We start from the raw sequence: 15914 nt of genomic DNA on the forward strand, positions 1-15914 counted from the left end.
ATGAATATTAGTAGTTTATGTTTATTTAACCATCACACTTTGGCCTCAGTTTTTTTTTAATTGTTTCAAGAAAGATCGGTTTGAAAGAAGTTAAAGTTGAAGTTCATAACTTTATGTTGTTCATGTTTTACCCAGTCACTGACTGTATAATAATAAGAACAGATCTAAAGTAAAATATAGAATATTACATATTTTCAAGTTTTGTTTCTGAGTCTTTTCACTACTAAAAATATGTGTTTTTTGATATTGTCTTTGTAGTTCTTTATATTTGCTTTAATTAAATATAATTAAAAATGGTGACAAAAAGATAAGGACAAAAATACAAACATTAATTTTACTGCTTTTCAAAAGATACTTTTTCTATTTTCATTTTTAAAATTAATTTTAGCCATGGGAAGAGGATACCCCTTGTAGAAGAAAAAGCTGTGATTATTCAACATGGAAAATTAAATTTCACTTATGAACAAATAAGCAAACAAACATGAAGATCAAAGTGTGTTATTAGTCATTTATTGAATAAAAAAGAAGGTTATAATAGTTTAAACCCACAGGTAGACAAAATAAAAATGGAGAAAGACGTATTAAAAAAAGCATTGATCTTGCTGAGGAAAAATCAACCACTGCAATGAAAATAAAAACTAAGTTGGGCAGTGATTCCAGCACAAGGTCTATTCAAGGAATTTAGACCATCAAAGGGTTAAAATACACCAAAATGTGAGGAAAACCTCCTTTAACGTTCAAGCAAAAATATTTACGAGCCTGTCCTCAATTTGAAAACGACCACAAAGGTCGTCTGTACATGCCCGTATTACGACTGAGTGTTACGTTTTGACGTTAAGCGACCTCTAACGGTTGAGTAAATATTGACACCCCGGTGTGTCAGCTGAAACGTCACCATGAACAAACTTTAACCTCACACTATCCCTAACCCTAACCATAACCCTAACCATAACCATAACCCTAAACCCGTCTTGCAAAAGTGAGGGAAAAGCCGTTTCGCGAGGGAAAAGCCGTTTCGGGAATTAAATCCCGTAATGCCTTCCTTTTCCCCGTAGGGGCGCTAACGTGAATACGCTCTCATGGGTCGTATTCAGAGGCACGTTACACATGACCTATGTGGTCGTATGAGTTTGAGGACTTGTTGATATTTACAAAATTGAATAGGCTAAAACAATAAATTTACAGAGATGAATAGGAAAATATTATTTTTTTAGATGAAAAAAAATAATCTCGATAGCCCTGGAGGGTTTAAATTCCACTGGCTGGCTTGTGACTGTTATAGGTGAGTAATTAAAAGTCCAACCACTTTTTCGTTGCTTAGTTGCTTGTGTTTTTCCAACAACAGAGATTTCTGTTGACACACACCTCACATTGTTCCCTTCATGTTTGACACAGATGAGACTGTTCCGGTACCAGAACCACGTCACATCACATATTACCAACAGAAGCTTCAGTCAAACTTCCAGCACACATTTCTGGTTACAACAGAGGGGTGGGCAACAGATGAGGAGCGTCTGGTTGATATCTACACAGAGCTGTACATCACAGCTGGCCGGGACATGCACATAAACACACAGCATGAAGTCATACAGATTGACAAGGTGTGGAAGCCATCAGACACAGAGACACAGATCCAACCCAGAGACATTTTCAAGCATCCTTCTGGAAAAGACATACCCATCAGAACAGTGCTGACCAATGGGATTGCGGGGATTGGAAAAACATTTCTTGTGCACAAGTTTGTGTTGGACTGGGCTGAAGAAAAAAACAATCAAGACGTGCATCTTATTTTCCCGTTCACTTTCCGTGCCCTGAATTCACTGCAGGGAAAAGAGTTTGGTTTGGCAGAGCTCATTCATTTCTGTATCCCAGAAACTAAAGACGTCACAGTGGAGGCTCTGAATTACATCTTTACAGCTCTGCAATCATCAGGAAACAGCAGCTACAGCAAGAGCAGATTCAAACTGCTGTTTGTGTTTGATGGACTGGATGAGAGTCGCCTTCGTCTGGACTTTGATGTCAACAACATTCTCTCTGTGGACATAACAAAGTCAACTAAAATAGAAGTCCTGCTGAGGGAACTTATCAGTGGAAAACTGTTGCGCTCAGCTCGCCTCTGGATAACCACAAGACCTGCAGCAGCCTATCAGATCCCTGAAAACCTCGTCAACACTACAACAGAAGTCAGAGGGTTCACTGACCCACAGAAGGAGGAGTACTTCAGGAAGAGATTCAAGGAGCAGACCAGCAGCATCATCTCCCACATGAAGACATCACAAAGCCTCCACATCATGTGCCACATCCCAGTGTTCTGCTGGATCACTGCTACAGTTCTGGAGGAGCTGCTGGAAACCAGAGAGGGAGGAGATCTGCCCAGAACCCTGACTGAGATGTATACAGAGTTTCTAAGATTTCAGATTGATCACACAAAAGAAAAGTACGGTCCAGAGAAGTGCATTCAGTTTATTAAGTCATTAGCTAAACTGGCTTTTGAACAGCTGCAAAAGGGCAACCTGATCTTCTATGAGAAAGATCTGAGAGAAAGTGGCATCGATGTGAGTGAAGCCTCAGTGTACTCAGGAGTGTTCACAGAGATCTTCAAAGCAGAGCGAAGACGGAAACAGGAAGACAAAATGTTCTGCTTTGTCCATCTGAGTGTTCAGGAGTTTCTGGCTGCTCTCCATGTCCATCAGACCTTCATCAACTCTGGAATCAACCTGCTGGAAGAAGAACAAAGTTCTTTCAAGAAGCTGAAAGTATTTCTAAAGAAACCTGAACTAAAATATCTCCACCGGAGAGCTGTGGACAAGGCCTTACAGAGTCCAAACGGACACCTGGACTTGTTTCTGCGCTTCCTCCTGGGTCTGTCACTGCCGACCAATCAGAATCTCCTACGAGGCTTGCTGACACAGACCAGAAGTAGCTCACAGACCAATCAGAAAACAGTGGAGTACATCAAGGAGAAGATCAGTGAGGTTATGTCTGCAGAGAGAAGCATCAATCTGTTCCACTGTCTGAATGAACTGAAGGATGTTTCTCTAGTGGAGAAGGTCCAACAGTCCCTGAGATCAGGACGTCTGTCCACAGATAAACTATCTCCTACTCAGTGGTCAGCTCTGGTCTTCATCTTACTGTCATCAGGAGAACATCTGGATGTGTTTGACCTGAAGAAATACTCTGCTTCAGAGGAGGCTCTTCTGAGGCTGCTGCCAGTGGTCAAAGCCTCCAAGAAAGTTCTGTAAGTCGTTGGAGACTGAAGATCCTTTTTCATTTTGTTGCTGTTTCATCAGTATAATGTGCTTTTTGATTCTTCAGACTGAGTGGCTGTAATCTGTCAGAGAGAAGCTGTGGAGCTCTGTCCTCAGTCCTCAGCTCCCAGTCCTCCAGTGTGACAGAGCTGCACCTGAGTAACAACAACCTGCAGGATTCAGGAGTGGAGAGTCTTTCTGCTGGACTGGAGAGTCCACACTGTAAACTGGAAGCTCTCAGGTCAGGACTCATCAACCTGTTCAACTGATGACCATTTAAAATGTGTTTTAATTCATGGTGAGCAGAACAGCTGAGGTGGGAGGTTTTCTGTATTTGTATGAGTCAGATCAGTTCTGGTACTGACCTTTAGCACTAGTTTCTCTTAATGAGGCCTCTTCCACTGCAGGAACTGAACAACCTGGAACCTGCATCTTAGAACCAGAACCTGAAAGAACCTGTGAAGTCTTGGTTCCAGGTTCTCTTTTAGTTTCTACAAAAACAAACATTGTCTTTGTTTTACAGAATACAATGTTTCAGATAGACCTTACTAAAAAAGAAACACCAGAACAAACATTCATGATCACACTTAAACTAATTTCGTGGTTCTCCTCCAGGTTGTTTTCTCCTGACTAGATCCTTGCTTGTGTTGTTTCTACTCTCAGATGTTCGTCTCTTTGGATAAAAGCGTCTGCTAAATGAAACTGTAGAATGTTCAATTTGTTCAATGACTGAACTCAGTGCAGTTCAGCTGGTGGACAGTTGGACTGTTGTTTCCATTCTTATTTGAGGTTCAGGTCCAATTCCTTCTCACCACTGGAGCCCAAACAGCCACTGAAGCAGTGTTGCCTTCTGTCATCACTGAGATCAAAGAGATCCTCAGTTCAAATTCTCTTCATCTACTTTGATGGTCTTGAGAGATTTGGGGTGCTTGCTAAAAGCAGTGGTGAGAAGGTGTAGGTAGGCAGGTCTAAGCACCAAAAAGAAATAGACAGGCTCGTAAAGGAAAGGAGGCAGTTACGGAAGCAGTGGAGGAAGGCATCTAAAGAAGAAAGAGAGGGAATTAATGTGTTGCAGGAGGAACTCTGAAGGGCAGAACACCTTGGGGAGAAGAGAAAGAAGAATGTGCAAGGTTAACATTTTTTAGCAACCCTTTTAATTTTGTGAAGACCATGTTCAATCAGGAAAAAGGGAGGACAGATTAAAGCAGCAACGTCAGAGGTTAAAGAGTATTTGAGGTTGATATATTCAGATTCAGGGGATAATAGGAGCATAGGTCTTCCACCTGACATGCCACCATTAGGGGAAATGGGAGATGGATTTTAGCTCACCGAGATGGAGAGAAGTTGTGGAGGTGGTCAGGCGTGCAAAGGCTTCGTTGGCCCAAGGGCCTAATGGAGTTCACTACAGGGTCTACAGGAGTTCACTTGGCATTTAAAGGATACTGTGGACACATCTGAGAATATTCTGGGAGAAACAACGTATCCCAAGAGCATGGCGTAGGACAGGAGGTGTTTTCATCCCCATGGAGAAGGAGTCATCAGACCTCAGCCAGTTTTGGATGATTTCTCTCCTAAATGTTGAGGGCAAGATTTTCTTCAGTATTGTAGCTCAGAGGTTGGCTAGTTACTTAGTGAGGAATGGTCTGATCGTTTCTACAGCACAGAAGGCAGGGATACAGGAATTTTGTGGGTGCTTGTAGAAGAACAGCATGATTTGGCATCAGATTCAGAGAGCTAAGAGGGAGAGGAGTGACTTGAATGTTGTGTTTTTACATTTGGTTAATGTGTTCGGATCAGTGCCACAGAGCCTTATTTGAAGTTCATTTCAGTACTTTAAAGTGCCAGAGATGGTTGGTAACCTGGTGGAAGCATATTTCCAGGACATCAGATTATGTGCAAGTACAGGAGATTTTCCAACAGGCTGGCAAAGATTGGAGGTTGGTATTATGGCAGGATGTAAAGTTTTGCCGTTAACATTCACAATGGCTATGGAGTTAATTATCAGGGCTTCCAAGTGGGTCGTAGGTGGAGAGAGACAGCAGAATGGAATGCGTCTTCCGCAAGTTACAACTTATATGTGTGGCAGGACGGCCTAGTCCGTCCCCACTTATGTTAAGTGTATTGGATCAGGCGGTGTAGTTTCCAATTGCTCCCGGTCATTGAATGCAGTTAGGAGCAATCATCCTATCGCACCTTGATTACTGGACGGTGCTATACTGCAGTATATCTGTGAGAGGGCTGCGCATTTTCCACATGCATCCTCTTCCTGGAGCTGGGGTGTTCACTCAGCCGCGTGGTTTGCCGTGGCAGTCTCGAGATGCTGGCGGAGTATTTCTCTACCTCCATGTCAGAATTCGGCTGGTACCTTGGCCAAAGGCTGGGTGCCGGGTGTGTGTGGCCTCGGAGCTGGGCATAACCTATGCATCGCGTTGGATTTTTGAGTGATCGTGCAGCTGTTTCACCTGATGCCTGAGGAGCTGTGGTTTTATTGACGAGCGACTCTACGTCTGAAGCAAGCTGCTGCCGTTCTGTCTTCGTGTTCTGTCTCCGTGTTCAGTGCAGCAAGTTCTCTGCCATCAGGAATTGCTGCATATGTCTTATTATATGGTGTTTTAAAGACAATCTTGGTGTGCGTGTGCCCATCGCCTGGCACACACGTTTGTGTAAAAATTATTAGCTTTGGTGGCGACCTCCGGGATTCAGTATTATAGTGTGGTGTCAGGGTAGTTCTAAAGATCTCTGTTCCTGTGGCTAACCGTATTTCTTTTTCTGTGGACAGGAGCTGTTGGGCTGTATGACGAGTGGCTGGCTGATTCCCCCGAGGTGGTGGTCCCCTCACTCCCTGTACAGTAGAACACTTGGGTGTCCATTAGTGGTTTTGTTTTTTTTTTGCATGTGTGGTGTGTCGCATCCGGACCCTCCCCTTCCCTTTTCAGTCAGTCATTCCGGTCTGGTACGCCCTCAGCCGTGAGTTCAGTGTATAGATGTTCGGTGGCTGCACCCTGGAGGTCCAAAAAGACTGCATCTATTTTGCCACTCACTATGGAGTTGTCTTGTGGCCCCGCCACTAAGATTTTTTATTGAAATATTGTCATTTTAACAGAAAGTATATATATTGTTAATAAATTCTATTTTTGTGTATATTTTGGAGTCACGTCCGTCTCAAGTGTCGCATGTACCTGTGTGACCTTCTCTCTGTATTGGAGTGGTGTTCCCTCTAATAAGATTTCCTGGGGGTGAAATTCCCCCAGGTGGCGTTGTCGGTAATTTGGTAACTAACCAAAGCACATTAACCCTCGTAGCATTGCCACATATGGATGATATGACACTGATAACTAAAACAGTGCCATGTACAAAGAGGTTGTTAGAATAAATAGGAATCTCAAATGGGCTACTATGAGGATCAAGCCTAGGAAATCGAGGAGTATTTCAACATACAGAAGGAAATTCCTACCATTAGGGAGCAGTCAGTGAAGAGCTTAGGAAGGTGGTATAATGTGGACCTCAATAATAAGGAGCAAGTTGTGCAATTTAAACAGGATGCTGCAGAAAGGCTAGATAGAATAGATAAATCAGGTATCCCAGGAACACTGAGGTTGTGGTGCTTGCAGTTTGGCTTACATCCTAGATCAGGGGTTTCCAAAGTGGGGGTGTTGACCCCCTGGGGGGTCGTGAAATGCCAAGGGGGTGGGGGTCGCAAAAATGATCTTCAAGTAACCCCCGAGGTTGTTCGGACAGATTAACGACAGTATCATTTGCAGGTGACAGGTCATTTTACAGCACCTCAGTAAACATCACAGACTACGGCACATGTCACTGTACACTAGTCTCGTGGATTTCTTCTGAACATCGCATATCAGTACAGTAGGACTTAAACTGTTGATATTATCTTCAAAATGAAACATTGGCTAATACCAACAAAAGACAAGGTAGAGAGGCAAGTGGAGAAGGCAGCAGAGGAGAGCGGAGAGCCGCCTTCAAGAAGACCATCACCTTCTGAAGCAGGAGGAGGAGCGGATCACCACTATAAGGGGATCCATAAGCAGTCAGACCAGCTTTCCACTAAGTGTCGCAAGTATCGAGAGGAATATATCCAATATGGATTCATGTGCATCATTATCAGTGAAGTACAGCATCCCCAATGTGTGGTGTGCACTGAGGCGCGTGGACATGAGAGTTTAAACCCAGTAAAAATCCTGAGACACTTGAAAATGAAGCATCCTTCTCTTGCAGCCAAAACAACCCATTTTTTCTGCCGAAAAGAGAGAGAGTTGCAAGGCCAAAAGAAAATCATAACTAGCCAAACAACAATCCCTACCAATGCCTAAAAGGCATCATATGCGGTGGCATATTTAATTGCACAGACGATAAAGCATCACACAATCGGGGAAACCCTCATAAAACCTGCTCCTATTGCTATATGTCAGACAATGCACGGAGACAAACAGGTGCGGGAGATGGAATCGGTACCGCTGTCTGATGGGACGATATCCCGGCGCATCACCGACAGGGCCCAGGACATAAAATGTCAGCTGATTGACAGAGTGAAGAAAGAGAAATATGCTTTGCAGTGAGATGAATTTCTCAGGCTAATCTACAAATGCAAATGTGCTGCCTTGCAACGTCTGGTGTAACATACAGTAAAATAAATGCCACGTATGTGCAGCATTATATGTAGTGATACAAACATAATCATAATAAATATACTCGAATGAAAGTCACATTACCATTCCCGTTGTATTTTTATGCACAGTCGTTCAGGCAAAGACACTGGTTCAGGCAGCTGTCCGGTCCTGTCTCTCTCTCTCCATCCCATCTGTTACGCCGAGAGCGTCCCCTGCTCCATTCGTAGTGACTGGTAATGCAGCATTTTTCATTCGAAGATCGTTTCTTGGTTTGGAAATCGTTTCATGTTCTGGAAATTGTTTCTTAGTTTGCAGATTGTTTCTTTGTTTTGGAGATCGTTTCTTGTTTTGGAATCGTTACTTGATTTGCAGGTCGTTTTTTGGTTTGGAGATCGTTTTCTCCTTTGCATCGTTTCTCTTTCAGCAGCCTGTTTTGGGTTTTTTTTCTTCAGCGCGTTATTTCATTTGCACCACGATCCTCTTTTGTACCTCGTTTAGACCTGTGTTTGAGTTTGTGATTTTGCATCGTTTCTGTACTTAAAGCTGTTTTCCTAAACTGAGGAGTTTTGGAAAGTTGCAGATCGTTGGCCCCTGTCGGCCACCGTATAATCAGGTGCTGAGAAGCTTCGCTGCAGGAATTGAAGAGAGGAGAAAGCAGGTGAATTCTGAAGGCTCTAGTAAGGAGAGGTTAGTGGGGAAATTTCTTGGAGAAGGGCAGAAGGATAGGGGCCTTTAGTAGACCCTCCAGAAAAACACGATTATGCGATCGCATGAATTCCCGCATTAATCACCAAAATGCCGCTGATTATGCGGGGGTCAATTATTTCCTAAAAGGCCGCATAAGCCCCGCAAAACAGCACATAATTCCCGCAAGAATCTCACATTTCCTGCTTGATTTCACAATTTCTGCAAAAAATGAGAAAACTATAACCAATATAAATGGAGTTGTGAGTGAGTTTTTATGTGACGCCCGGCCTGACGTCATCAGTTCACGCATTCACACAGACACTAGACGCACGAGCTGATGCAGAGCGCGGTGCCAGTTTTGCCAACTTAGCGACTTTCTAGCTAAATCTAGCGACTTTCCAAAGCGTCCTGGTGACTTTTTTTGTCAAAAGCGACTAGCGACAAATCTAGCGACTTTTTCTGCCGTTTTGGAGACTGACAGGAAAACTCGGATCATTCTGCAGTTAGTTTTCAACAAGCAGCAGGTACTGCTGTAAGAGCTTCTCCCCATCCCAAAGCACAGGCTGTCAGTCCAGTGACCCCGCAGCAGTCCTAGTGTCTGATTAGAGGACACATCACTCGGCGGCCAGACGGCAAGTGAATCGCACATGCGGACTAAGTCACTACAGATCCCATCCACACTTACGGAGCGGGATATAAATGAAAATGTTTCTTCACTGTCATACTAAAATAAACCACAGCATTTAGCCTCTAGTACAAAAACATATTTTGGGTGTTTTATACTCACTTTTTGGTCTCTTCCAGAACATTATGCCTCTCTCCTACAACGTTAATTACAATTACATGCAAACGGAGAAATATGCAAATTAGGCGATGACGTCATTTAGCAACTTCTAGCGACTTTTAGGAGGACAGCCAACAGCTACTTTCCTTACTGAGGAGTTGGCAACACTGCACGTCGCTCAGAGAAGAAAAACAAGAATGGCGAATGCTCAAAGATCACATTTACCTACGAATATTTCAGCCAGAGACGGGGCAAAACAGTACCCAGATTTACTGCACAAAAGTGGGGGCAAACTTTTTTGCACCCCGTGCAATATTGTTCTGGAGCACCGAAGAAAATCAACCGTGTTGCAGCACTTCTCCACGACGAAGCACAGCAAAAGGTTTGCTGAACACAAAGGACTCAAAGAGCAACTTAGTGGTAGCCTAATAACAGAATGTAGGAGAAGAATCACCTTTTTTTCCCAGTTCTTACATATTTCGCATCTTTTTGCATATTTCACAACTGTTCGCATACTTTGCAACTTTCCACAATTTCCCCGCATAAAATGGCATAAAAACCCCGCATATTTATTCGCATAAGCAAGGATTTTAGCCCGCGGAATCAAGGATTTTTGCCCGCGTTTTTCTGGAGGGTCCATTTTAGTCAGGAAGGAGGCAGGAGCCTATGACTGGGAAATGCAGGTAGATTTAGGAGGAAGATTTGTTGTTCTCCAAGAAATAGTGTGTACTAATCTGAGGCTAGACATTGTTTTGTGGTCTGTAAAGGAAAAATATATTTCACTGAGTTAAAAGTCCCATTTGAATATTTAGTGGAGGCAGCTCATGAGAGGAAGAAGGCTGCATATGCAGACTTAAAGACAGAAACTGAGCAGAGAGGGTGGAGAACCAGAGTTTGCCCTGTTGAGGTGGGGTGCAAGGGGCTTTGTTGGAGCTGTTTCACTTTTGAGGGAGCTGGGAGTACAGGGGCAGAATCTGAGAAAGATGATGAAGGAAGTGGCAGATGAGGCTGCTAGATCTAGTCAGTAGATATGGATTATGCGAAATAACAGTAGTTGGGGGGTGAATTAGAGGTGATGAAGGACAAGGAAAAGGCAGAGGAAGCCCTCTCCTTCATTCTGCTTTTCGAGCCTTCTTTTCTGTCTCCCAATGGGCAGAGATCCACGAAGAGGAAGTGTAGATAAGGTGGGGGAGTGGCCTGTTAGAGTCTCTCTGGGACCATGCGGCCGGGGACCATGTAAGGCAGTGGGCCACTGCCTTACACCACAAACTTAACTGAGGCCGCATGGTCCCAGAGAGAAGCCTCACGAGGCATCAAACCACTTGAGTCAATTGGTTCGAGAAAGGGTTCATGTCTTGAAGCTTCATGAGCACATGAAACCACCTACTGGCCAAGTGTATAATCACAGGCAGCTGTATCTGAACCACATGCCTGCTGCATTGAATTTCTGTCAGTTATGGCTGTTGGGGATGACTATGAAATGCCAAATAATTTCTGTCGATAAATTATCACATATGTGTAATATAAAGTATATTTTCACGTATTTTGTGTGTGTGAATTTTCCCCATAATTGTAGTATCATATGATGTGACAGGTTGTGTAAAAATGCTTTTCTGTCACGTTAGGAAAATTGCATGGCCTTAAGCAGGCAGAGGACAATGAAAGTGTTTGTGGAACTGGAAAGATCATACTGAATATGCTTGTGCAACTTGAACAATGATGTACAGGAAAGGGGAGATTTTATTCCTTTTATTCAGAAATAAGAGTTTCTCAACAGTTTTTTGTTTTAAACTATTCCATTTTATTATTCCAACACCTCATCTTCGAATAAAATAAGAAACAGAGAAAAATACAGTTCTTGAGAAGCAAACCTAATGCTTCTGTAATAATGTTATAATGTTAGATTTAGCTTACATTATTATTATTAGGAGTTATCAAATTGAAATCTTACCACACAGGGGGAATCCTCCTCTTCCTAGCAGACACCATCCGATCAGCTATCTTTCTCTCCCCGCTCTACTAAATCTCCAAACTATCTCTCTCTAAACTCTCCAAACTATATCCAGACGATATAGACGCTATCCAAACTGTAGTATTCAAACTATCAAAACTCGATCCAAACTCTCAGCTGACCGCAACTCTCTAACAAAAACCCATATTTTGAACAGAGCCTGAGGGGTTTAGATTCCTGTCAAACCTCGCGGCAAAATCTGAACCACTTTCCGAAGCACTGACGTGGTTCAGCCAGCCAGTAAGGCTTCGGACGTCATCATTTTTGGCTCCTGTCCTCAGTGAAGCAAGCCTTGATACGTGCTTCATGGAACGCCCCCTCAGTTACTCGACACACACTGTGAAGCCTCGGCACATCTTAAAACATCACTAAGATTGACTGTGTCCTTTTCTTGTTTTTTCTTTTAGATAACATGTGAAATTAGCTGTTAGCATTAGCATGTAGAACTAACAAGTTTGGTGAGCTGGCTTATACAGTTTCCTTGTCAGTGATAAGTTTGTTGTGGACATAGTAATAATCTTGCAGCTAGCATTAGCATTTAGAGTAAGGACTAGCAGGTTTGTATAATGTATACATATAGTTTTTTGTCATGTTTTAGCAGTTGGCCCAAGGTATTCAGCATCTTGCACTTGCTAAATAGTAGCATCAGCACTGCTCACGACCTGGAGCATCTCCTAAACGGGCCTGGGTCAGTTGAACGTGGTGGTGCTGTTTGGATTTTGTAGGAGCAGTGTGAACTGGCACTCGGGCGGTGAATCTGGGATGCCAGAGTTCACTGCCTAGCCTCCTGGAGGTGTTATGGGATTAAATAGGCCAAACACTGTAGGGAGGTTTCCACCTGATGACCCCCAGAGATGTGTCAGGAATCACTGCTCACTGGTGTGAATAGTGATAGGTCAGGGATCCTAGGTCCTTTATTGAGTGTGCATCCTTCTGGTTTGGAGCAGAAGTGTCTTGTGTTTAAATTAACAGTTTAATTAGCTGAGTCCCATCAAATGAAATTTGGGTGAAGGATAGAACATCCATTTTGGTGAAGGATAGAACATCCATCCCACCTGTGGTGAGGTTCATGGTCTCTCTGGTGTCCCTGAAGAGAAGCTACACCCTCATAGGGACCCTATGAGCCTTTTCAGATGTGAGGCTGTTAAAAGGTTGTTGGTTCCTTTCAGTCTGTAGGGACTGAGAGCCAATCACTGGGCAGCAGAGTGTCTCCTGAGACTGAGAGAGAATGAAGAGTCCAGATCACTGATGCTATGAGGAGTCCAGACTTCATCAAGAGTGGAGAAAAACAGCTTAAAAACAAGTTGGGAGATCATTAGTTTTGTTCCAGTGAGATTCGTGTGTCAGTGAAAACCAAAGCATGAGTCTCAACAGCACAGTGTGTTGTGTTTTCCTTGCTTTTCCACCCCTCCCTCTTCTCCCATACCTCCCCCTTGCCCTCCTCTGTCCTTCTCAACCCGCCCAGCCAGCAGGCAGATGGGTCCCCCCTATATAGAGCCGGGTTCTGCTTGAGGTTTCTTCCCTGTTAAAAGGGTGTTTTCCTTGCCACTGTCGCCTTTGGGCTTGCTCTGGGGGTCAGGCATATGGGTTCTGTAAAGCGTCTTGAGACGATTTGACTGTAATTGATGCTATATAAATAAAATTGAATTGAATTGAACAAGTAGAAGTGAACGAACCTGAAGAACAAGGACTGGAGATCAGAAGAGGTTTGTTCTGTAACAACATCAGAGATGTAACCGAGTCTCACAGTGATTTAATGGCTGCCATCAGCATCAAGTTGACTATTTTCAGATTATAAAGAAGGAAAAGTCCAAAGTGTGACTTGTCCAAGTATGTGTCCTAATTTGAATCCAACAGACCAACTTTGGGGTATTTTAAAGACAAAAGTAGAGCAACACAAAACCTCCAACAAAGAGCAGATGAAGACCTAGTCTCTGAAGATGGAGGAACATCTCTGCAGAAATGTGGTTTCTTCATGCTGAGGAGGATTAAATGTGTCATCAAAAATAAAGGTGGACATAGAAAGTAGTGAAAACATCCAACATTCTAATGACAGTAATGAAAGATGTACTGACCTTTATTGGATTAATTTCTTGCTGTTTGGCCTGTATTCTTCATTTAGGAAATCTAATCTGTCAGTTTGTTACTGTAATGTGCTACACTCTGGATTATTTCACATTTAAATAATATTGCAGAGGACTGTCCTCAATGCTGCTGTATCTGGACGTAGTGTGATGTATTTGTTGTTAAATCCACTGCTGTCTTTTCAACAGGACAGAAAATACTGAACTTAATGTTTTACTTTTTTTCTTCTCTTTGTCTCTTCAGACTTAATAACTGTAATCTGTCAGAGAGAAGCTGTGGAGCTCTGTCCTCAGTCCTCAGCTCCCAGTCCTCCAGTGTGACAGAGCTGGACCTGACTAACAACAACCTGCAGGATTCAGGAGTGGAGAGTCTTTCTGCTGGACTGGAGAGTCCACACTGTAAACTGGAAGCTCTCAGGTCAGGACTCACACTTTGAAACTGATGAGATTTCTATCAGTGGATAAACAGCTAACCTGAGTACAATCATTTCTGCTGATGCGATTCATCAAATGAGCTTTTACTGAACTTGTGCAGGACTTTGTCAAGGTTTATGTTTGACATGATTAAATCCCACTAATCATTGTTGAGATTGTTGATTTGCTTGAGACGCATGAAATGTGCAGCAAAATGTAGGTGAAAGACAAAGAACAAAAGAAAGAGTGAGAAACATCCATCCAAGTGTTGTCCATCAGGTTTGTGTTGTTTTGTGTGTGCAGGCTGTCAGGCTGTCTGGTCACAGAGGAAGGCTGTGCTTCTCTGGCCTCAGCTCTGAGCTTGAAGACCTCAAATCTGAGAGAGCTGGACCTGAGCTACAACCATCCAGGAGACTCAGGAGAGAAGATGCTGAGAGCCAAAGTGGAGGATCCACACTGCAGACTGGAAACTTTCAGGTACAGACAGACAGACACTCTCAGGTACAGTGGGTGACCATATTCTGTTTCTCTGAAAAGAGGACACACTTCCAGGTCGCGCGCGAAAAATTTTCAGCCCCCCCCTTTAGGGGTTTCTGTGGGTCAGGGGGCTGTCTGTGCTTCGAACTCAGTTAAACAGATATTCTGAATTCCCCAGAAAAGAACACTTTACCTGGATATACAGAAAAATAGCCAAAAACACTCACAAACAGTTGCTTTATAAATAATATATTTATTAAATTAAAGCAATTCTCCTAAACAATATAATCAGTCACATCAGTCTTTAATAGTTATTGACTCAAGTTGTGTAGGAACACATGTATTCAGATGTTTAACAAAATAAGAAATAATCATCTCTCTTAAGTCTGACACTTACACACGTGGACAAAATTGTTGGTACCCCTCAGTTAAAGAAGGAAAAACCCACAATTCTCACTGAAATCACTTGAAACTCACAAAAGTAACAATAAATAAAAATTTATTGAAAATTAAATAATCAAAAACAGCCATTACTTTTGAATTGTTGATTAACATAATTATTTAAAAAACAAACTAATGAAACAGGCCTGGACAAAATGATGGTACCTCTATAAAAGATTGAAAACTATTTGACTAGAGTGCATGATTAACTCAGGTGTTTCATTCAATTGACATCACAGGTTTTCCAAACTCATAATCAGTCAGTCTTCCTATTTAAAGGGAGACAAGTAGTCACCCTGCTGTTTGGTGAAAAGGTGTACCACACTGAACATGGACAACAGAAAGCGAAGGAGAGAACTGTCCCAGGACATCCGAAAAAAAATATAGACAAACATCTTAAAGGTAAAGGCTATAAGACCATCTCTAAACAGCTTGAAGTTCCTGTGACAACAGTGGCTCATATTATTCAGAAGTTCAAGACCCACGGGACAGTAGCCAACCTCCCTGGACGTGGCCGCAAGAGGAAAATTGATGACAAATTGAAGAGACGGATCGTTCGAATTGTATCCAAAGAGCCCAGAGCAACCTCCAAAGAAATTAAAGGTGAACTCCAAGGCCAAGGTACATCAGTGTCAGATCGCACCATTCGTCGTTGTTTGAGCCAAAGTGGACTTCATGGGAGACGACCAAGGAGGACACCACTGCTGAAAAAAACTCATAAAAAAGCCAGACTGGAATTTGCAAAAATGCATGTTGACAAGCCACAAAGCTTCTGGGAGAATGTCCTTTGGACAGATGAGACCAAACTGGAGCTTTTTGGTAAGGCACATCAACTCTATGTTCATAGACTCAAAAACCAAGCATACGAAGAAAAGAACACTGTCCCTACGGTGAAACATGGAGGAGGCTCAGTAATGTTTTGGGGCTGCTTTGCTGCATCTGGCACAGGGTGTCTTGAAAGTGTGCAAGGTACGATGAAATCTGAAGACTATCAAGGCATTCTGGAGAGAAATGTGCTGCCTAGTGTCAGAAAGCTTGGTCTCAGTCGCAGGTCATGGGTCTTCCAACAGGACAACGATCCAAAACACCACAGCCAAAAACACCAAGAATGGCTGAGAGAAAAGCATTGGACTATTCTAAAGT

The 15914-nt window shown here is 42.9% G+C and overlaps 1 protein-coding gene across 1 annotated transcript in view; it reads left to right on the top strand.

Moving 5' to 3' along the window:
• Positions 1 to 14486, top strand: part of LOC127531929 (NACHT, LRR and PYD domains-containing protein 12-like) — a 101411-nt gene extending 86925 nt beyond the window's left edge. Inside the window, exons 6-9 of the mRNA XM_051942371.1 lie at positions 1396 to 3238; positions 3316 to 3489; positions 14157 to 14330; positions 14483 to 14486. Coding sequence (XP_051798331.1) covers positions 1396 to 3238; positions 3316 to 3489; positions 14157 to 14330; positions 14483 to 14486 — 2195 coding nt within the window. The remainder of the gene's footprint in view (positions 1 to 1395; positions 3239 to 3315; positions 3490 to 14156; positions 14331 to 14482) is intronic.
• The last annotated feature ends 1428 nt before the right edge of the window (positions 14487 to 15914 follow it).

Source organism: Acanthochromis polyacanthus, chromosome 22 (assembly GCF_021347895.1).
Source record: "Acanthochromis polyacanthus isolate Apoly-LR-REF ecotype Palm Island chromosome 22, KAUST_Apoly_ChrSc, whole genome shotgun sequence".
NCBI lineage: Eukaryota > Metazoa > Chordata > Actinopteri > Pomacentridae > Acanthochromis > Acanthochromis polyacanthus.